This window comes from Cebus imitator, unplaced genomic scaffold (genome assembly GCF_001604975.1).
Source record: "Cebus imitator isolate Cc_AM_T3 unplaced genomic scaffold, Cebus_imitator-1.0 Scaffold284, whole genome shotgun sequence".
Taxonomy (NCBI): Eukaryota; Metazoa; Chordata; class Mammalia; order Primates; family Cebidae; genus Cebus; species Cebus imitator.
Genome location: NW_016107599.1, coordinates 1,448,813 through 1,471,526, shown reverse-complemented (window position 1 = coordinate 1,471,526; position 22,714 = coordinate 1,448,813). Strand labels below are relative to the sequence as shown.

Here is a 22,714-nt window from a genome sequence, read left to right as displayed (position 1 = left end):
GATAGTGCAGCTTCTGCAGTGGAGGATGCTCAGGCGATAGTGCAGCTTCTGCAGTGGAGGATGCTCAGGCGATAGTGCAGCTTCTACAGCGGAGGGTGCTCAGGCGATAGTGCAGCTTCTACAGTGGAGGGTGCCCAGGCGATAGTGCAGCTTCTGCAGTGGAGGATGCCTGTGCCTTGATGCGCTTCTATAGCAGAGGAGTGCCTGAGCTGCTGTGTGCTTCTACAGTGGAGGAGAGCCAGAGCGGTTTCAGAGCAGGTGTGGCTCAGGCTGGGGCAACCTTAGGAGCGCTGGAATTGAGCAGTTCTGGAATACACTGTACCATTTCCAGGGAAATAAGTAAATGGTGGGTGTCTATGCCAAACTTGTGGTGCACATTAATCCGTGACGGGGTGACATCATCATCGTAATGCACGCAGGGCCAGCCCGTGGCCTGTTGTCTCCCTCTGTCCGTGCATCTTCTCCTGTATCTCTTCTATGCTATGGGGCACTAGGGCCTCTGCCTGTGAGGTTCTTAAGGGCAGACAGTCCTGAGGGCTAGACTGTCATCAGTTTATCTGCAGCAGGTTCTCCTTCACCTCCTCTCTGGGAGAAGCAGCTGGAGACTCAGGGCTTTCCTCCCTGTGCCCTGACCTTCTCCTGGGAGGGCCCTGGGGTGAACCACCATGGTGTCCCTTGGGTACTACATGGAGGGACGGCCCCATCCTGGGTGGGGACCAGAGCAGCACAGCAGTGCAGGGGGCTTCTTCAGCCGAGAATGAGCAGGGTCCTGAAGCTTCTTAGCAGCCTTGCCTTTGTGCTGCACTGGGGGGCTGTGACGCATGTGTTCATGGTGGTCTGTGTCTGCGTATGTTTCACACTGGTGTGCACGTGCATTTTCACACAGAAACATGACATTCGGGGCCTCGTATAGTTGCCCAGTTTCTGTAACTTGGAGGCCTTTGGCAGTGGCTGAGAACACAGCCTCTGGGGGCAGAGTGGGCTGCCACGTGGCATGTGGCCTTGGCCAGTTTCTTGACCTTTTTATGCCTCTCTTTCCTTCTCTGCAAATTAGATAATGCCTACCTTGTAATGCTATGATGAATGTTCAGTTGCTGAGCACGTGTAAGCTTCTTAGAGCAGGCCCTACCTGCAGCACGCACCCTGGAAATGGGGGCTCTTGGCTGTTGGTCTGCCAGCCCCAAAAGTGTGCAGATCTGTGGGGTTTATTGGGCTCTGCATTTTTTGCCTGCCCTCCAAAAAGCCCTTGAGCTCTGAGTTGATGATGTTTCATGCATTCAAGGAGCCCCGGTGGGAAGCAGGGTACAGCCAGCCCCACCTGGCCTGCAGCCACCAGACCAGGAGCTCCAGGAGGGTGCAGCACATGCCACTGAGCTGGGCTCGGGGCCCTGCATCCAGCACAGGACTCAGGCGAATGAGCGCGTGCATGGGGAAGCGTAGTCGTGGGAGCCGCACAGCCCTGGGATCGCAGCCTAGCTCCAGCCCTCACCCAGCAGGACGGCCGTGAGGGTGAACAGCAGGCCTCTCGGCCTAGCCTCTGCCCATTCACCGCTGAGCAGGTGCTCTGGGCCCCTCTGATGCGCTGGGTGCATGTTGGGCATCCTCCTCTTCCTTCAGAAAAGTTCTTTAATCTCTGCATATGAGATTCCCTTATTCTCACATTCCTCACCTTGACAAGTAATTTAATATGGTGCCTTGAGCATTAAAATGAGGATATTCAAATCTGTGGGCTCAAAAGAAGAAAAACAATTCACTCATTATCCATGAAAATGAAACCCTGCAATGCCCTGCTCATAAAGACACAGAACTTCCCAGCCAATCAATTCTTAATACCAAACAACTCCTCTTAAGAAAATTAAATTTCTGGAAAACTGAACGTGGGTTGCCATTTACTCATGAACTTGGCTGTGGGTGCAAGGAGGGGGAATGGAGACCCCTTCGCTTCAGCCATAGTGAAAGCAGGTGGCCTAACCACTCAGCTGGATAGCTGTCCCTTCTCGAAAACCAGTCCCAGGCACAGACAGCTACAGATATTTTCTAACCTCACTTGGGGCCTGACTGCCCTGAACCAGGTGCTGGGTTATGAAAACAAATGTTTGCAGGAGTGCTCAGTCCCTGAGGGAGACAAGCCTTCGCTTTCCCCATTTTAAAGCTGGGAAAACAGGCTGGGAAGGGGCCTCTCAGAGTGGCCTTTGACCTCTTGTCACTCAGCCAGGCCAGCCCTGGCTCCACCTGTGAGCGTGCTGCATATCCGGAGCATGAGGCATGCCCAGGAGACACCCAGGAACCTGGCCCCACCGAGAGTCGGGCTTGGCTGGCTGTGGACTGCCATGGGCAGGGGGACATGGTGTCCTTGGGCCTGGCTGTTTCTCCTGAGAATGGCGCAGTGTCAGGGAACGCGCTAACCGACTGCAGATGTCCCTGGGCCTGGAGCAAGCACCTCCTTAGCCCTGGTGGGGTGCTCTGAATGGAGAGCCCCAATGTGCAGATGCCCATAGGGCCTGACCTCTCTGTGTGACTTAGAGATCAGGAGGGGACCACACAGGTCATGCCTGAGGTCCCAGACACCCCGGACACACAAAGCACCCACTGGGTTCCCACCTGTGCTGGCTCCTTGAGGGATAAAGTCAGATTTGCTTTTGCAAAAATATAAGGGAACTGCAGGACGCTGCCTCCTTGAGGGGCACCTTGCTGCTGCTGCTGGCTCTCAAAACGGGCCTGGGGTGGCAGCCTCCATCCTCATCATGGGAGATGCAGGAAGGCAGGACCCCGGTCCCCAGTTTTTGCTTCTTGTGCCTACTCCCGAGAAGGGCGCCCCTCACGGAGATGCAGGAGATGCAGCCTCACTGCCGAGGGAGGAACGGCCATTGATGAAACACGAACGAATGCACAGGGCAGCTGCGCGCTTGATGCCGGGATGCTGCCCACAAAGGCGCCTTAGGAAGGAGGAGGGGCCTGCAGTGGGGCCATCCTTGTCCGGGGCTTCCCAAGCTCCCGCTGTGGCCCTCTGCTCAGATGTCTCTACCCTGCGAGATTTCTCAGTTCTCTGTGCCTGATTATGGTTTCCTCCGGGCCTCTTTAGCGTCGCTCCACTTCCTAATTACAGCCTCCTTCCTGGGTCGGCATTTTAAGAAAATTTACCATCTTAATTCTGTTTCCGTGTACAGCTCAGGAGTGTTAAATATTTTCAAATTATTGTGCAGCCATTACCACCATCTGCTTCCAGAACTTTTTCACCGTCGCAAAGGGAAACTCGGCACCCATGAAATAGTCTCCCATTCCTCGTGTGCCTGCCTAGTGCTACAATTTGTTCTGTCTCTGTGGATTGGACCACTGTAGGGGCCTCAGATAGGTGAAATCATAGGTGTTCGTCCTGGCTGCTTTCCTGTGGCATCATGTCCTCAAGGTTCATCCACGTTGTAGCGTGTGTCAAAAATTCCTTTTTTTTTTTTTTTTAAGACAGCTCTTGCTCTGTCACCAAGGCTGGAGTGCAGTGGCACAGTCTTGGCTCACTGCAGCCTCTGTCCGTCTCCTGGGTTCAAGCGATTCTCCTGTCTCAGCTTCCTGAGTAGCTGGGACTACAGGAGCCTGCCACCACACCCAGCTAATTTTTTTTTTTTTTTTTTTTTTGGTAGAGACGGGGTTTCATCACGTCAGCCAGGCTGGTCTTGATCTCCTGACCTTGTGTTCCGCCCACCTCAGGCTCCCAAAGTGCTAGGATTACAGGTGTGAGCCACCGTGCCTGGCCAAAAATTTCCTTTCCTTTAAAGGGTAAATAACGTTTCATTTTGCGGATAGACCACATTTTGTTGATTAGATCATCTGTTGGTGGACTTTTGGCTGCTTCCATCCTTTGGCTATTGTGAATATCACTGCCGTGAACTTGGGTTTGCCTCTGTCTTTGAGTCCCTGCTTCTGGTTCTTTTGGGTGTAAACCCAGAAGTGTGTCTGCTGGAGGTCGGCATGTTTTGACAACGCTGTCCGTTGGGTCATAGTCAGCTTTGTAACCCTCAACCGTAGCTCAGCCAGCTGTCTGTTAACTATTGAATGAATAAGGTGATTCCAGGGTACTCACAGGACAAAATAAGATAATTAAAAGTGCATTGCAGAGTATTTATCAGTAGCAATATCAGTTCAACAGACATGGGCTGTGTATGTAATGAGATGGAGAACATTTCATTTGGAGCATTCTTATAAGGGAGGGAATTATCTTTGCAGGAAACACTTTGATAAATTGCTTGCGGGAAAGTGAGATCCCCAAGGGAGTTTGAGGCAGCAGAAATGATGGCTGAATTCCTGGGGCAAGGAGAGAATTTTCTGCATCTCCTCCGAGAGGAAGCAAGAACAGGAGAGGGGAGGAGAATGGGGACGAGGCTGATGCCAACAGCAGGCGACGCTGACTTAATGCCAGCCATAGGCCAGGAGTGTGATTCTGTGCACTCCTCATGACGGCCCTGTGAAGTCAGCACTGCTACGTGCTCGTCTTACAGATGAAGAAAGCGAGGCCAGGGACTTTACGTAAATTAACCAAAGCTCATCAGTGGTGGCGCCGGGATTCAAAGTTGGGGTGAGTCTCCAGAACCTGCTTTTTTGGCACCAAGCTCCACACAAAGAAGAGAGAGAGCAGAGCCAGTGAGGGCAGGAGCTGCTCAGCACCGGGGCACCTCTGCCGGCCTCAGAGCTTCAGCCACAACTCCCAAGCCCTTAGGTTCTCTACTGAGCGGGGACAGGATGAGTGGGACGTTTGGGTTGCTGTGGAATGAAGCAAAACAGCATAGGTGGACTGGAGCCAGGGGCAAGAAGACCCTGAGTAGTGAACCCTGAGAATGTGCAGAAGCTGTCAGCAGGCCCCTGGGACTCAGGCGCAGGAAGGTTTGCTGAGTCTCATAGCTACTGAGCTACGCTTCGCTGTGTGGAAGGGCTACAGGCTGTGCTGCTGAATGAGGCATGGCCCCTGCACTCCCACCTGGGACGTTTGCTCATTCAGTGTTCATTTATTCATCAGGTAATACATATTGAGCAACTGCTGTGAACTAAGCACTGTTTTAGGCCCTAAGACCAGGTCTCTGCCTTCATGGAGCTCACAGGCTAGGGCTGAAGCCAAGTAATAGGACGATGACCACATCTGGTACAGGTTGTCAGGGGATTCATGCATGCTTTCTGGAGGCTTCCTGTAGGAGAAGCAGGGTCAAGTTGAGACATAAAGTCAGGGAAGAGAAGAGGGCAGGGAAAGGCATTTCCAGGGAGAAGGCACAGAGTGTGGGAGAGGAGTCCTGGAATTCAGAGAGAACATACAGTATTTGATGAGAATTGAAAAATCCAAAATAGCTAAAATAGGGCTGGGCACGGTGGCTCACACCTGTAATCCCAACACTTTGGGAGGCTGAAATGGGCTAGTCACTTGTCAGGAGTTCAAAACCAGCCTGGCCAACATGGTGAAACCCTGTCTCTACTAAAAACTTACAAAAATTAGCCGAGAATAGTGGCAGAGATGCCTGTAATCCCAGCTACCTGAGAGGCTGAGGTAGGAGAATCACTTGAGCCTGGGAAGCGGAGGTTGCAGTGAGCTGAGATCTTGCCACAGCATTCCAGTCTGGGTGACAGAATGAGACTATGTCTCAAAAAAAAATGCTAAAATAGGACACAGGAGTGGGCAGGGGTTCCCAAGCACCAGGCCAGCATGTTGCTGGCCTTAGCCTGTACTCCTGCTGGTGGCTGTGGTGGTGTGGCCGGCTGGCTCTCTTGGGCAGCCCCCTTGTCTGGACAGCCCTATGTGGCTATTCTGTTGGACCACCGATGAGGGGATGTGCCCACTCTGCTCAGCGCCTCTGAGCTCGACTCCCCATGAGCCAGCAGGAGAGACCCAGGGGCCTCCACTTCCTCCCGCTCCCGGCTCCATTCTACCTCCACCTGCGGGGGCTTTGTTCCCACAGGACCATCCCCAGGGTTGGCCAGTGCGATTCTCGGTTTTGTGATGTGAACCTCTCAACTTCAGGGTCAGTGGCCGCCCTTTCTGCACCCTCAGGGCCTCCCACCCGCTGTGCTGTGCGTGGTGTGCTTCAGACTAACTGGATGTGTTTGTTGAATGGAATTAACTTACTAAAGGAAGAAGGAAGGTGGGGTGTTTTCTCTACTTTTGCAATCACTAGAGAATGTCAGAAACTGAAATTTTCGCCTTTTATTTCAACTTAAATATGGTGGCTTTAACTTATGCAGGAAAAGGGAAAGAGGTTTACAGATCTATTTTGAGAATCACATTGGCTGTTTAATACTAGTGCAATAGAGATTTCTGTTTTCTACATTTTTAAACCTAATTTCTTCATCCACTGATACTTGCTGAGCGACTTTATGACTTCCTCGATTATGAACTCGAGTAAGTGAGCCTGTTCTTAATAATATGTGTAATTACATCAAGACGTGTAACAGGACCGATGCAAAACCAGCATGAAACTGACGCGTGTCAAGGAACTCATGGGTTGTACTGAACAGTGAACCAGCTTGCATGTTTTATTAAGGAAAAATAACCTTCCATTTCTCTTTATTTCCCCCAGCAAGAATAGTTGTTGGATGAAAATTATCTCAGTGGATTTCCCTTTCTTATATAACAGTAGTTTAATTTACCAGATTTGAGGGATCGGAAGAGAAGTGCCTGCTGTTTTATGTGCCCCGATGTCCACGTACCCAGGGCGATGTCATAGTGGTTGGTTAGACAACCCCTTCAGAAGAGGGGAGCCATCTGCTGTAGGAGGTTTCCCATCTGATGGTCTTTGTATAGAGATTTCTAGACGTTCTCCTATATCTGGGATCAGCAGGATCTGTGTTTTCCTTGACCAAGGCTCACCCCTCCCTGAAGCGCAGCGGCGAGGCCAGTGTGGAAGGACTGCTGAACCAGCTCGTCCTGGAGCACCTGCAGCTGGCACCTCTGCAGTGGGGTAAGTACCTGCCAGCCGCCCATTGATTCTGGGTGGATGTGCTCCTTTTCTCCAAATGCACAAGCAAGATTTTGGGGGTTGTGTGTCTGGGCACCCCAGATGGTGGTGGGTGCTGCAGGTCGTCACGGGAAACCTTGAGGGAAAAGACAGGCCCATCATGCTACACTGGCGCCTCTGCCTGAGGGCATCTGTGTTCACCTAGGCGGCAGCTCAGCACTCAGGCGACAGTGCAGACGTGAGAAGGGCGCAGTGCCCATCAAAACAGGTGCAGCGGGCAGATCGCGGCCTACGCCTTGACTTGCATTTGCTGTAGAGCGGGTCGTCTTCTGAAATGGCAATTAGCTGTGTCTGGCTGGCCTGTGCTTTGCAACTGTTTCCAGAACTGAGAGAGGCCTGGGATGCCAGAAGAGAACAGGATGTGGTTCACCCTTGCTTTCACCCCTCTCACCGCGCCTGCGTTGACAGCTTTTCATGCTGTCTGTGTGGAAAAGCGTTTGTTTAGTAAATGCCTCAACTCAGTGTTCTGTTCCGCCCGAAGGAGAACACCATTACTGAACACTTAGCACAGTTTATTTGAAGGCGGCTTCTTGCACCTGGGAACTTCCCCCCTACACTGTGCCTTTCTAAATTGAACTCAGAAATATTTTGCTGAGAAATGAGCTTAGTATTTCTATTGAAGTGAGAGTCTTTATTCTCTGGAAATTATTTCATCAGCTCTTCTATTTTGGATCACCTGCAAACCATCAGTTGCAAGCATGTATATCCCCTTTCTTCCTTTTCTTTAGACAACAGGTCATGGTGAATAAGTAGCTCCTCTGTGATCCAGGGTCCGGTTCATTAATAAGCTTGTTATGCCTCTTTCATGGGCTGGAGACACATGGAAATGACTCCAGTGACGTGAGGAGAAAGTAAGTATTTCTCCTTGCACTCCAGCAGCCCGCTTCAGCCTGGAGACCCCTTGTCCCGCAGAGGCTGGCCCCTGGCTCCTAACAGATGAAAGCTGTTGGGACCAGGTAGGCATCGTCATGGCAGCTGTAAAGTGGGTTTGCATTTTATACTCAGGCTCCTTCTGTGGACTTTCCTCCTCTCTGACCCAGCCTGAGTGGTAGGAAGGAAAGGCTTGGTGTTTCTGCAGAGGGTTTCACAGTTTGGTTCTCTGGAGGCTTCCCAGTAGCCCAGCCACTTTTCTAGGTGGAAATGTCCTATCTGTCTCCTGATTACCTGGGCACAGTCAGCTATGGCCCTAGGCTCAAACAACTGAGCTGGGGCAGACACCTGGGCCCCCCGGCCGTGGGGTGGGGTCAGGCCCAGGGGAACTAGCTGTATTTTATTTGTCACCAGAGGAGATTCCTCCAGGCAGCTATGCAAGACTTTCACGGGGTAGGTGAACCAAGGGTGGGCCACAGGCAGAACAGGGGCCCAAGGGCAAAGAGCAGAGTGACCTGGGGGTGGGGAGGTGGGCAGCAGATGGGCTCCTCTTTTCTCTCTCAGGGTTGGCAGCCCAAGCTCCAGGCAAGGGTTTTTGAGATGGCTTGAGGGCCTTTGGTGGGGTGGGTAACCGACAGGGCACCAGGAGCAGAGCCCTGGGGGAGAAGTTCTGGCAGGACAAGGCTGAGTGGGGAGAAGTCCCTCCGCCTTCCAGTGCTCTGTGAACTGACTGTGCAGTCTGGAGACGATGCCCTTCCCATGGCGTGGACTGCCCTTGGCACTGTTCCAGGTAGGCCCTAAGGGTGAGGAGGGCTCTGGAATTGGAGAGGCACAGGACAGAGAAGAGGCAAGGACCTTGGATTGTTGAGCATCTCTTGTCCCAGACATTTTACATAAGAGCTGCCATGCACTCCTCACCACAGTCCCATGAGTGAGGTTTCCTCCATCATTTACAAACAGGGTGACTGAGCCTCAGAGCTTGGCCCTTGCCCCAGGGGCTCCAGGGTGAACGGAGCTGGGAGCACTGAGTTACAGGCCACTATACCTCCACCAGCAAAGGACAAACCTCAGCCCAGCCCTGCCTGAAGGTTGTTGGGGCTGGAAGAAACCTGGACAATTTGGGAATTTCAGATGAAGAAAAGCTTTAGTCCTTAATGGTCACAAAGGTCCTTTCTGCTCTTTTTGCCTTCTCCCCTGGGTATGCTAAGAACACCCTTTAAAAATTTACAGTAGTGGGGTAATTAGAGAGAAGAGTGGACAATTAGAGCCAGGACTGGGAAGTTGGTTTGGCCCTGGGGTGCCTCTCAGTGCAGAACAGCCTGGAAGCTGCACACGCCCTCATGGGCAGAGGCACCTGCTGGGAGGCGTGAAGGCTCTGGGCTGGGCTCAGACCCGTGCTGCGTTACACTGCTGTTTCCATGTCTTGCCCTAATTTTCTTCCGCTTTGTACTGGTTTATTTTCTGTTGCTTATAACAGAATACCTGAAACTGGGCAATTTATAAAGAAATGTATTTCCTACAGTTACAGAGGCTGCAATGTCTCAGGTCAAGGAGCTGCATCTGGTGAGGGCCTTCTTGCTGCTAGGGACACTGCAGAGTGCCGAGGTGGTGCAGGGCATGACATGGCGAGGGGGCTGAGTGTGCTCATCTGCTAGCTCCGATCTCGCTTCCTCTTCTTAGAAAGCCACCATTTTCCCAACCATGAGAACCCATTAATCCACCAACCCATTAATCCTTGAATGGGGTAATCCATTCATGAGGGCAGAGCCCTTGTGACCCAATCACCAATTAAAGACTCCAGCTCCCAGCACTGCCACATTGGGGATTAAGTTTCAACATGAGTTTTGGAGGAGACATTCAATCCGTAGCACCCTTTTTTTCATACGGAGGCTCAGGGAGTTCTTTTGGAAATGTAGTTCTGTTCCATGACCTCTCAGGATGAGGCAGTCCTGGGCTCAGATCCTAGCTCTGTCACGTGTTAGCTGTGACCTTTGGCATACCACTTCACCTCTTTGAGCCTGAGTTTCTTCCTTCATGGAGTGGGATGATGCCAGCTGTGTAAGTTACTCCAGGAATTGCCTGAGATGACGTCTGTTACGTGCTCAGCACAGCCCCTGCCTCCCTGCACCATTGTTTCCTCTGAAACCCACACCCGTCTCCTCGTCACCCTCCTTCCCCCTGTGCTGGCTCCCTTTCCCCATAGGAAACGTGGGCCAGCAGTGAGACCAGCCCCGTGCAGATGCATACTGGGCCCCCGCAGTTGGGCTCCGTGCAGGGTGAGAGGTGACATTTCATTGACATTGTTGACCTTGCTTCACTGCAGCCTCTGGGGGAGCAGGTAGGGGCGCAGGGTGACAGAAAAGAGCTGTGGTTTTCACTGCACTCTTGTCTGAAAGCAAAGGCCTTCTTCATGGTGCTTCAGTCCCCTCTGTGGTGTAGTAGAGGCTGTTGGTGGAGCCAAGGGACCTGGTTTACGTTTCGGTCCTGTCACGTGCTGCGTCACGGAGGCACCCTGAGCCTCCATTTCACCATCACAGGGCAGCATGGACCTCTCCCATGGCAACCTCATGTGTTGCTCTGAGGCCCAGAATCAAAGTGAAATGATATTTGTAAATGTGTCTGGAACACCATAAATTCCCACTGCCTGCAAAGCAAAGATTTATTATAATCACTTATGTTTTAAAAGCTGCAGAGTCTTTTGTACAAATATTTCTGTAATTCCTGGAAGATCAGCCCAGTTCTAGGAGTCATATACCCAAGCCCTGGTGTGGAACTCACAAGGGGTTCTCCGTGAATCAGTGCTGTTCATCTCTGCCACCCCCTTGCTCACCTCAGGGACTGGGCAGCGCGTGGACCTCCTTCCTGGCATCCGTGCATGGTGGGGCCGCCTTCAGAGGGAGGCCCAGGCAGGTGCTCTTCAGTCTGGGGGACAGCAAGAAGGAGGGGTGAGGCCCTGCGGTATGGAATGTGGCCCACGGCATATTAAGGGGTGCTTACATGTTTCCTGCTTTCAATGAATCCACATTGGCCCAAGAGCTGCCATCCTTTACTATCTCTGTTCTTGGAGAATTTGAGAAGGTGGTTTTGAGGTCCTGTTTGCATGGCATAGAAAGATGGTTAGCAGTTGGAGGCCAACTCTTTTCTTTCATGACTAAAGAAAGGTCGCCTTGCCTTTGTTGGGGTGGTGGTTTGAGACGCAGCACTTTGACATCTGAGGACAGTTGCGAGATGTGGCTTAATGACTTCATCATGAGACCAGAGCAGATCTCTTTGCTAGTTTGGAGGACATGGTAATTCCCACTTCACCAGGTTGTTAGGCAGCTCAGGTGGCATGAAGGGTGGATGGGAGATGGGGGCGCTCGCCGCATGCGATGCTTTGTGAGTGAGTGTAGAGCGAACCAATTGGCAGTCAGATCTATTTTTGTTAAATTACTAAGGTTTGAACAGAAAACACATCTGCATCTACAGGAACTTGGGTTCCCTAAAAAGACTAATAAAAACGAAGTTCAACTTGTCTTGATACATTGGGTCAGTCAAAAGAAACAGATTCCCCAGGGGAGGGGTCATCCAGCTGCTGCCACACCTGGAGTGAGCCTGTGGACCGTCTCTCCTGGCTGAGGCCACTGGGAGGAACCTGAGGGTGGGGGTCTCCTTCTCCAGCACCGGGTCGGTTTCTTCCCCAGGCCTTTTCTGTTTGGTAATGGATAGTGTTTGGGTCACCTCTAGCAGGCACAGAGGCACGTAGGCAAATAATGCGAATATTAATCCCTTTATGCTGGAGGAAATCCATGGCTTTTTAAAAGCAGTGTTAAGATCTGAAAGGCATTTCTGCCTTCAGGACGTGAGCTGGTCCCCGCGGGAGCCCCAGCAGTGAGTGGCTCATTTCAGTTCCAGTGGCACCTGCCGGGGTGGGGGCCTCACGCTACGGTGTGGGGCATTTCGAGAAGTGGGGCATGATATTTTCCTGTTTGCAGTGTCACAGTTCATCTCACTATTACCATATTGGCTGTTTCCAGTGAACATGTTAATATATAGATTTCAGTTCGATTTTCTGACTAGATGAGTTTTCTAGTTAGGAGTTACTGCTAGGTAAAAGGCTCTGAACGTTTTTAGGGATCTTGAGATGTTTATTCATCATATGGGCATGTGACTTATCCATCGTGACGTGGACGTTGTTGGAACTTGGATTTCTGAGGCGATCTTCTGACCCCTCTTGAGGGCAGAGGACACTCAGGCTTCCCCTGAGAAGAGGGTGGGGAGTGCAGGGAGGGTCCAGGTTGGATCAAGTCCTTAAACCTTAAACAGGACCCCCAGATATTCTGGAGACTTTGCAAGTCACAGGGCATGGGAGCTGAAGTGGGTAGCAGGGGTTGTAGTGACTCCAGCCCCTCCGCGATGCTGCAGATGGATCTGTGAGCCCAGTGGGGCAAGGGTCTTGCCGTGGCCACCAGGGTTTCCATGTCCACTCCTGCTGAATTCCACTGCTTAAGAGGTGCTTGGCATCTTTGCTTTGCTTGGGAGCCATGGCTATGCCGGCTGCCTGCACACCTGGGTTGGTCTCTGACTGCAGCGAGATCACAGCAAATGCCTGCAGGGACCTCGGCTGAGTTACATGGCATCTCTTCCTAAAGCAGCCATGTGGGGGTTTTCCATTTCTGAGAAGAGCCTTCTCTTTGAGCGCTGTTTGGAATCACACATTTATATATCTGTGTATATACAAAGAGAGGGAGAACAGGCACCTCGCCCTGTGACTCATAGTTCAGGCCCTCAGGATGAAGAGGAACAAGCAGACACGGACCCCATGGAACTATCTCAGCTTTGGAACCCCGCAGACCTACTTCTGGTCTCAACTTTGCCATGTTCTGCCAAGTTGGCCGAGTGCCTTGAGCAGTCACTACACTTTGAGCTCCGGTCCTCTGTGAAGTGTTGTGACTCAGCCACCATGCGGGGATGTTGGGAGGAGGGAACAGACTAACAGATGATTCCTTGCCATGTAACCCGTGCTCACAAATAGAGCATTTAACATCTTGCTGGTTTCTTTCTTTCTCTCTCCTCATTCCCTCGAGGAGCTCCAGGCTGGGAAAGGAAGTGCCCGGTGTAGGAACAGCAGGGCCAACACAGGGAGGCCTGGGGAGAGCCTTTGGGGGCCGGAGCAGCCCCATCCTGCAGGCAGAGGCCATTTGGGAGGAGGGAAGATGGCCCTGAAGGGCAGGGGTCGGGATGGTGTCGAGGAGGAGGTGGCTGTCAGCTGGGCTTGGAGGGATGGGTGATTAAGTTGAGTTTATGAGTTTAGCATCTGGGCAGGGCCAGATGGAGAGTTCAGACCTTGGCTAGCCACCCACGGCGAGGTGGTGCATGAATAAGGGGTGAGTTTTGTCTGTCCCTCACTCTGACCACATGCTGTGCCCGCCTTCAAGCCCATGGGGGGCACATGTGGTACAGGGTCTGCATCCTCGGCCACAGCCCAGGCAGCTCCGCTCCCGTCCTGCAAGGTGGGATCTATGTCTCAGACCCACCCGCTCCTAACCCCCAGCCAGGGCTTCGGGGCTACCTCTTTCCCTGCGCCCCACCCCCCATGACCTGGGCTCCCCTCACCATTCTTCCAGAGTCCCCTCCGAGGATGAACTAAGGCTGCAGCTCCCTAAAAGCCCCCGTGGCCCGAGGGAGTTTCTGTCACACCCGTAGCCCACCATGCCATGCAGGCCCTCGCTCCCTGGCAGGCCCAGTATCCCCAGCTTTGGCCTGGCCTGACTGATTCTTTCTCTGCCTCGGAGCAGCCTCACTAATTGAATTCAAAAAGGAAAGGATTCTTCTTTAATTTTTGAATTTTTGTATAGTTTTGAGACAGGCTTCTGCTTGTCACCCAGGCTGGAGTGCTGCGTCCTTGACCTCCTGGGCTCCAGCAATCCTCTCACTTCAACCACACCCAGCTAGTTTTTGTATTTGTTATTTGCGTTTGTTAATTTTTGTAGAGACGGGCATCTCCCTATGTTGCCCAGGCTGGTCTTGAACTCCTGGCCTCAAGAGATCCTTCTGTTTTGGCCTCCCAAAGTGCTGGGAGTACGGGCGGAAGTCAGCAGGCCCAGCTTTTAATTTCAAAGCAACCGTTTTGCAGTACAAATCACCTGCTGGGCGAGGCGGGAGGACTTCATGTTATTTCTGAGCCCTGCCACGCCCTGAAGGCTGAGGTTCTCCCACATACAGAGGAGGAGCTTGGACCTAGCACAGCTGGGAGGGAACAGGCCTGGGTTCAAATGTGAGTTCCTTCCGTTACAACCTCAATCTTGCACTAGATCACTTCATGAAAGTAATATAATCTCATGGCAGAAGACGAGGGAAAATCAGAAAACAGAGATAAAAAATAGCCTTTCCCTATGCTCTAATTCATTTTTGTTCATTCCCAAGTCTTTCTGCTCCTTTCCAATTCTAATTTCGTCCGTAGGGATGATCCTACTGTATTTATACTTCTGTGTCCCTTTTTATGCTTGACACAAGTGTAAGCACTTCCCATGTGATAAACATGTCTCACACATATTGTGACGGGCTGAACTATATTTTATCAAATGAATACAAGATAATTTAATACTTGTTCTATTGTTGAACATTTAGATTGCTTCAAAATGTTTGCTGTTTTAAAAATTAGATGTAGTGGTTTTTTCGTAGAGCCTTCTCTGTGTTTTGGGGCGATTCCCTCAGCGTGGATTCTCAGAAGTTACTAATATTTTATGGGATCTTGGCGGAGAGCAAAGCCGTCCACTTCATTGTGTGATGATGGCAGCAGTTGTGCGGCTTGGACTGGCGTGGAGTCAGCGCTGAGCTGACTGGGGTCTCGGCCCAGCCTCTGCCGCATCCTCGTGGCGAGGGCTGATGCGGCTGGTGGTCAAGTCCTGTGAACCTTGGGGTTCCCTTTTGTAAAGTGGCGATGCTCAGTGGAGGTTTGAAGAAACCCCCAGAAGCCCAGCAGAGAGTATGTTCCTCAGGCTCACAGAGGTGGGTGCGTTCTTCGGGGTGGCTGTGGTGTGGGTGCTGATGTCAGACTACAGGCAGTGGGGGGCCTCCAGAATCTTCCTGCTTCTGGGGCCTGAATTGCGTAGTGAGTGTTCTCCTGCTGGAGAGGGTCTGACGGTGAGGCAGGAGGCAGGAGGGCAACGCTGGGCTGGGAGCAGGGCCGTGCTCACAACCGGACCCTCAGTGTGCGTGTCGGGCTGGAGCTCCCCAGACCCCACTGTCTCTGTCCATGAACGGTCCTGGAAAGGGGGTGCTGCTCTGATCCTCCAGGTGGGAAGAGCAGGAGGCAGGGCTGGGCCTTCCTGTGCCTACTGCAGAAACTCAGCGTGCTCCCTGACTGTCTATTTTGAGGCCCATCTTCCATGCGTTTCCATAGAGACCCGGTCATGGTGACTAATGGGGCTAAGCGTTTGCCATGCGGATTTGAGTGTCCCACGGCTGTGCCACCCTCTGCCTGCTTCTTCCACTGCTGGCACTTTTCTCTTTATAGCTCTTTGTATTTTCTCAGATGCATCAATGATTGGTCTGTGCTGTCTTTCACAGACATCCAGGGAATACAGATTAGATGTTAGCCACATTACGGAGTGGATATTTTCAGTGCATACTCTCCAAATAATCACCAAACAGATCCCACCGTGAGCTCCAGTTCTGAGCTGCGATGTGAAGGCTGCACTTGTGGGAGCGAGGGGAACACCAGCCTGGGAAGCAGAGCAGCCACCTGATGACTTGTGTGTGGGACACTCCTGCCTTGTCTCAGAGGAGATCCGGTATTCTCACTTTTGGGCAGCATAGCTCAAGGTCTAAACTCTTCATGACTAGGAGAGTACAGCAGGCAGCAGATACAAAGGCCTAGAAGAGAGAGGCGGGGCCAGACATGGTTCATGGGGACAAATGACTGCCGTCAGTGGAGCCTGGAGCCACAGGGAAGATGGGTGGGCTGGTAAGGAGAGGGAGGCGAGGCTGGAGACCTAAGGTTGCATGGAAGATGTTGATTGATTGATCCATCCATACATCCATTCATTCAGTAAACATCTCTTGATCACTACTTAGCACCAGGCACTGTCCTCAGCGCTGAGGACCTAAAAATAAACTCCATTCCTGCCTTGGAGCCACTCTCAGTCTGATGAGGGCGAGGGATCCAGGTTGGTCAGCAGCTTGTTTGCACACATCCTGGTGTTTGCTCACTTCAGAACTTGTGCAGACATCCTGCAAGCAGGGGCCAGAGACAGACTAGAGCCTAACACCCACCTGCTGCCTTTCCCAGGAAGGAGTCCCGGTACGCATGGGGCCTCCCTGGGGCCAGCCCACCTGGAGCAGGCTGTGGGTCCTGTGGTGTCCATCCGAATAGCACCTTCTGCAGTGTGCCAGCTCCGGTCAGGAGTCTGGATCCCACGGTGCCAGTAGCCAGAACTCTGCCTGGTGCCTCTGAGGCCGGGCTGTACCTGGGTGCTTTCTGGGGCTTTGCAGAGAGACGTGTCCCTACACTGAGAATGCCCCCTTTCATCAACTTGTGTAATGTGGACATCGTGCAGGTAGCTTTGTTTATTTCTAACATGATCTTCAGGCAGAATGGCCTCTACGAGTCACTAAATGTGTTCAGAGCTCAGGCTGCCTGGAAAAGGGAGTGAGAAACCCGGCTCCCGCCAGCCAGATGGTGGGACAACCCTCACAGATGGCGGCCGTGGCTGCCCCAGGCCGCCCAAGCAGCTGGGCTTGCCCGCCGGCCCTCTGCCTCCTTCCCAGGTAGCTTAGCAATGGCACCAGCAGTGGATTTTTCCAGCACAGCCCACATCTCCAAACATCTGCTCCAGGCCAGTCTTAGTACCTCTGAGGAGTACCGGAGGAGCCCCCTCTTGCTGGGGCAGGTGAATTGGGTGCTTTTGGTGACTCTGAGAGTCTGGTCTGCTTGAGCCGAGAGCCACTTCCTGGGGACCATGACGGCTTGTGGCAGCTGGCCCGAGGCCCGCTGGCCTGGTAGAGTAGGTGTGGGAGGCGAAGGCTGTCGTGTGGCCCAGCTGGCATCCCTGGGCACAGGTTGACAGAGGATCATTTGTTTTTCTTTACAAAAGTAGTTACCTTCTTTTTGAAGGGGGAAAAAAGTGAAAACAAAAAACTTGTATTGAGAGGAAAAGCCCCAGGACCCTAATCCCCCACCGGGAGAGGCCCCCGTTCACAGGCCCTGCTGCTCCGTCTGTGGGTACGGCTGCTGCGTTTCAGGAACGGTCTCCAGGATGCTTTCTGCGTCCTCCCGGCAACCCCGGAGGAGGCATCCGTGACAATCCCTCATGTGGATGGGAAAGAGGAAAGCCAGAGTGCAGCAGCCCCAGGTGGCCTCGCCCCGTGTGAGCCTGGCCGGCCTGGCTGCGGGGCCTGTGCCCCTACCACCTGCTCCCTCGTCTCTCTCCTCTCCCTCCTCGCTCTTCTTCCTCCCTATTCTCCATCTTCACCCCTCAGTCTTCTGTTTAGCCACAAATATCTCTGTTTGAAATACCATTTAGGAGCCTGCTTAATTGTAATCTTGTTCACCAAAAGAAAAACTATTTGTGGCGCGCGTACCGCTGCCTGTCAGGAAGGCGTAACTTCCGGCGTCCCCTCGTCTGTTCCTCCCGACATCCCAGTGGGGTAAGCAGTGTCTGCTTTTGGAAGAAACTGGTGGGCGGAGAGACTTCACACTAGTCCCACAGCTACTGTCCCTGTCCCCGGTTCTGCTCGTGTGGGATCTGCCTTTTCCACAGCGCTCAGGGTGACCTTCCCCGTGTGGTCATGGCTGGCTGTTCGCCTACCTGGAGCGCTGTCATGGCTACAGAGCCCTGAGGATGGACTCCCAAGCCTGGCCTTTGGCTCAGAAGGCCCCCTCACCGCCTGCAGCGTCCTCCCTAGCCTTGCCCGCCTATGTTCCCTGTGCTGCGGGCTCCAGGCTCCCTCAGCTGCCGTTGCTTGTCCCTGTGAGCGACGCTCCCCCCAGGCCTTCATACCTGCTGCCTCCCGTAGTCTTATCCAGCCCTTTCCTTCCAACTCAGGTTCTTGTAGGCAGCATGCCTTGGCCTCCCCACCTGGGCCCAGCTACGTTTCCGCCTGTGCACTTTCCCACCCCAGCACAGTGCCTTTCTCCTTCAGGTTGTACTGTCTGCGGGCTGTGTCTTCCACTGCTGGGGGGTGCCTGAGAATGCAGCAGCATCTTCAGCACCTGTGGGTGGTCAGGAAGGGTTTGCTGACTGCATGAAAGAGTGAATAAGCCAGTCTCCTCCCATGGATCCAAGGCCAGATTTGAGCCTAGGCGTAGATGTCATTCTTCCACGTGATTTAAATGGTTCCATGTTGATGTGCCCAGATGCACTGAGACAGTCCCCTTCTATTGCTTGTTGGTGGGTTCATGTTTGCATTTGTAACTGTAAGGCAGATGTTCCCGGCATCTGCCTTGCAGCAGCTCTGGTCAGTTCCCAAGACCTCATTCCCAGAGCAGCATTGCTGGTGCAGTGTGCGTGCTCATGGCCAGCCTAGCATCAGTGGTTGACTGACCCATGCTCCTGCTGACAAGAATGGCCTGACCATGGGTCACTCTGGATCCTCAGCAAGGCAGCAGCCAGTTGGAGAGGATATGGCTCCAGCCCACGCTTGGGGCACCATGCTGAGCAGGCCCAGACCGTGCCCTATGCCTCACCCCAGTGCCAGCACAGAATGTGGTGCCATGGTGATTGGGCTGGTATGTTTCCAGAGACCAGAGCTAGACCTTTCCGAGCCAGGTCCCTGGAGAACACTCCAGTACAAAGGATAGGAATATGGCCTGGAACATAAGCCAAGTGGAATTAAATGTCCCCCAGCCCCAGGCTGCTTCCACCTGAAGTACCTCCCCCTGCAGGAGGCCTTCATCACCCTTGCCTGCTCCTGGACAACATCCCCTCCCATTTACTTTGTCATTTGTCTGCCCTCTTCCCAAGACTGAGCTCCTTGGGAGCAGTGACTGTGTCCAGGCAGGTGAGAGGAGGTGTGCGGCTTCCTGAATCCTCCTGAGCAGGGCCTGGCACTGAAGGAGAGCAAGTGCAGGGAGGAGCTGGCCTGTCCCCGCCACTCACACACAACCTGATGGAGGGGTGAGGGGAGGTGCTGCAGAGAAGGGGACAGTTCTGCCCAACCCAGGATGCCAGGAAAGGTCTAGCTAATGCAGTTTTGAGTGTTCACTTATTACCCTTATCCTTTTGTGATGAGTAATATGATCACCTATCAGTGATCAATGTATTGCCATCTTTCTATCCTTGGGGAAAATGACACTTGGAGATGCTGATAGACTGACTCAGCATTCCCAGACAAATCAGCAGAAATGTCAAGACTAGCCTTGAAGCACTATTCTAGACTTACATTCCCTTACTTTTATCCTGCAAGCATCCACTCCCCATCCCTGCCACCTACCTACCCATCCACCCCTCTATCCAGCCATCTATCCACCAACCCATCCACCAGCCCACTCATCTATCTGTTTACTCATTCAACCATTTACCCACCAACCCATCCACCAGCCCACCCGTCCATCTATCCACTTATCCAACCATTTACCTACCCCAGTCCATCTACCAGTCCATCCATCCATCCACTCATTCAACCATTTACCCACCAACCCATCTACCAGCCCATCCATTCTTCCACTCATCCAAACATTTACCTATCAACCCATCCACCAGCCCAACCATCCACCCATCCATCCATCCACTCATCCAACCATTTACCCATCAACCCATCTACCAGCCCACACATCCGTCTATACACTTACCCAACCATTTACCCACCCCAGTCCATCTACCAGCCCATCCATCCATCCACTCATCCAATCATCTACCCACCAAGCCATCTACCAGCCCATTCATCCATCCACTTATCCAGCCATTTACCCACCTACCCATCTACCAACCCACCCATCCACCCATCCATCCATCCACTCATTCAACCATTTCCCCACCAACCTGCCTACCAGCCCACACATCCATCCATCCACTCATCCAACCATTTACCCACCAACCCATCTACCAGCCCATACATCCATCTATTTACTTACCCAGCCATTTACCCACCCACCCATCTACCATCCATCCATCCTTCCACTCATCCAACCATTTACCCACCAACCCATCTACTAGCCCATCCATCCTTCTACTTATCTAACCATTCACCCACCCACCCATCTACCAGCCCATCCATCCTTCCACTCATCCAACCATTTACACACCAACCCATCCACCAACCCACCCATCCATCTATCCACTCATCCAACTATTTACCCACCAACCAATCTACCAGCCCATCCATTCTTCCACTCATCCAACCATTTGCTCACCAACCCATCTACCAGCCCACACATCCATCTATTTACTTATCCAACCATTTACCCACCAACCCATCTACCAGCCCATTCATCCATCCACTTATCCAGCCCTTTACCCACCAGCCCATCCACCAACCCACCCATACACACAAACATCCTTCCACTCATCCAACCATTTACTCACCAACCCATCTACCAGCCCATCCATCCATCCACTCATTCAACTATTTATCCACCAACCCATCCATCCACACATCCATCCTTCCACTCATCCAACCATTTACCCACCAACCCATCCACCAGCCCACCCATTCACCCATCCATCCATCTTCTCATCCAACCATTTACCCACCAACCCATCTACAAGCTCACTCATTTATCCACAAGCCCATCCACAAGGTTATCCACCCATCAACTCATTTATCTGACCACCATCTGTCTGCTCCACTCACCCATCCATTCATCCAGCCACCCACCAACTCATTAATCTACCTACCCATTGATCCATTCACCCACCTGCCCACTCACCAATCCATCCACCACCCACCTACCCACCCACATATTTATCCATTCATCCACATATCCACCCATCCAGCAAATTACAGTTGAGCACCTTTGGTGCCAGTCTGTGCTAGACTCAGGGAGGCTGCCTCTGGGGTGCCTCAGCTCTTACTCCTCCTCCTCCTTTAGTTGCCTGCAGCTTTCTTTAAGAAACATCTCATTTTTTGGAAGGGTGATTTCTGCAGTCGTCTCTTCCTGTGGGGGAATGGGACATGGGGCTATGCCTTTCATCTTTTGATTCAGACTCCAGGAAATGTAAGCTTCTAATAGTCCTCCTCGGTCTGGCATTTGGCCAACTGGTGTGCTCCCAGTGCCTTCTGGCTTACTGGGCTAGGGCAGGCCCTCCAGTAGGAAATGAGAGATGCAGTATAAATGCCTGCACAGCACAACAGCCTGCAGGTGCTGAGGAAAGGGCGATGTGAGTGGAGCTTTCAGGTTCTGAAAACAAGCTAAGGAAAGAAGTCCGAAATCTCCATAGAGTGGCAAGTAGCAGGTTATTAATCCTGATAAACCAAGAGCTAATAAAAATGACTAAACATAGCATGCCTTATGCCTACCCAAGGTGGGCCCAGATGTCGGGGTTATGACAAAACTGAGCCACAGAGCCAAGGCACATCTCAGCTGGCAGGCTCTCACTTGTAATCAGCATAACTACCTTTATTGAGAAGCCTCTACCGCAGGGACTTCACTGGTATTTAAATTCACTCATGTCACACCGTCCTCACACAACCTCACGAGATACATTAAAACCACCCTTGTTTTACAGAGGGGGAGCTTGAAAATCAGAAAGCTCATTCCACGACCACCAGCGAGTAAGTGTGGGAGTAATCAGAGACTGCCTTCCTCCCAGCGCTGCCCCATTTCCCGCCTCCAAGGGAACATCAGTGAAAGCCCTTCTTCCATTGTGTGGCAGCCCCTGCAAGCCCATGCACTAAGTGTTTGTTTGCTTTATTTATTTTGCAAAGAAAAAATACGCACAAACATACTTAGAATTTAGAAGGTGCAGAAGGATACGTGATGAAAAGCAAGCCTCCTTCTCCTTAACCTTGATCCTCTCCCCGGAGGCTGTGGCTGCCTCCAGTTTCTGGTTATGTCTGCAGACTTACTCTGTAAATTTATTTTCCTTAATGGTAGCCTGTGACAGCTATTCTACGATGTTGTTTTTTCCCCCCACTTAATGGTAGATCTTGGGTATGGTTGCATCTCAATCCTGTGGAGCTGCCGGATTCTTTCCAACCTCTGCATCAGAGCATCATCATTTATTTGCTCTATACCTTTTGATGGACATAGTTTGTTTCTAATGTTTTGCTGTTATAAACATGATTGCAATACATATCCTTGTAAATATGTCATTCCTCACCGGAGTGAGTCACACTGTATGATACTTAAATTGAGCAGTCTCTTAAAAAATGTCTTCTGTGTTGGAACCATGCTTTAAAAGACCTTCTTCATTTGGATGATGTTTTTAAAAAATTCTCCCATGTTTTCTCTTGGTGCTTTCATGGTCTTGTTTGGTTTAATATTCAGATCTTCTGTTTTTCTGGAATATACTAAGGTGTGAGTGAGGCATGGGTCCTCCCTTTTTCTAAAAAGCTATCTAATTGTCCCCAAGTCATTTAATCAATAATCTATCTTTTCCCAATCACTTTTCTCATACGTTTAGGGAAATTTTTGGACTCTCTTCTGTCGGTGTACCCATGAGTGAGCACCACCCTTTAATTGCTCTAGCGTTACAGTCCAGTATATTTTACCATCTGCTATAGATAGTCCTCCCTCAATGCCCCTTTTTTCCTTTCTATCTACCTGTGGGTTGCATATTTAATTCATTAAAAATTTCCTATTTTAAATACAATTATTTAAGGCCATGAATTTTCCTGTGGTCCCTGTTTTTACTCTGTCCCGTGTTCTAGAATTTAATGTTTTCATGTTTGACATTTTTTAGGCATTCTGCAATTAATTTATCTTTCACTTC

The 22,714-nt window shown here is 51.7% G+C and overlaps 1 protein-coding gene across 4 annotated transcripts in view; it reads left to right on the top strand.

Moving 5' to 3' along the window:
• TRAPPC9 (trafficking protein particle complex 9) overlaps positions 1-22,714 on the top strand; it is a 715,201-nt gene that overhangs the window by 559,339 nt on the left and 133,148 nt on the right. For all 4 annotated transcript variants that reach the window (XM_017501725.2, XM_017501724.2, XM_037728923.1 and 1 more), the window contains one exon: positions 6,842-6,932. In XM_017501725.2, the coding sequence (XP_017357214.1) occupies positions 6,842-6,932 (91 nt within the window). The remainder of the gene's footprint in view (positions 1-6,841; positions 6,933-22,714) is intronic.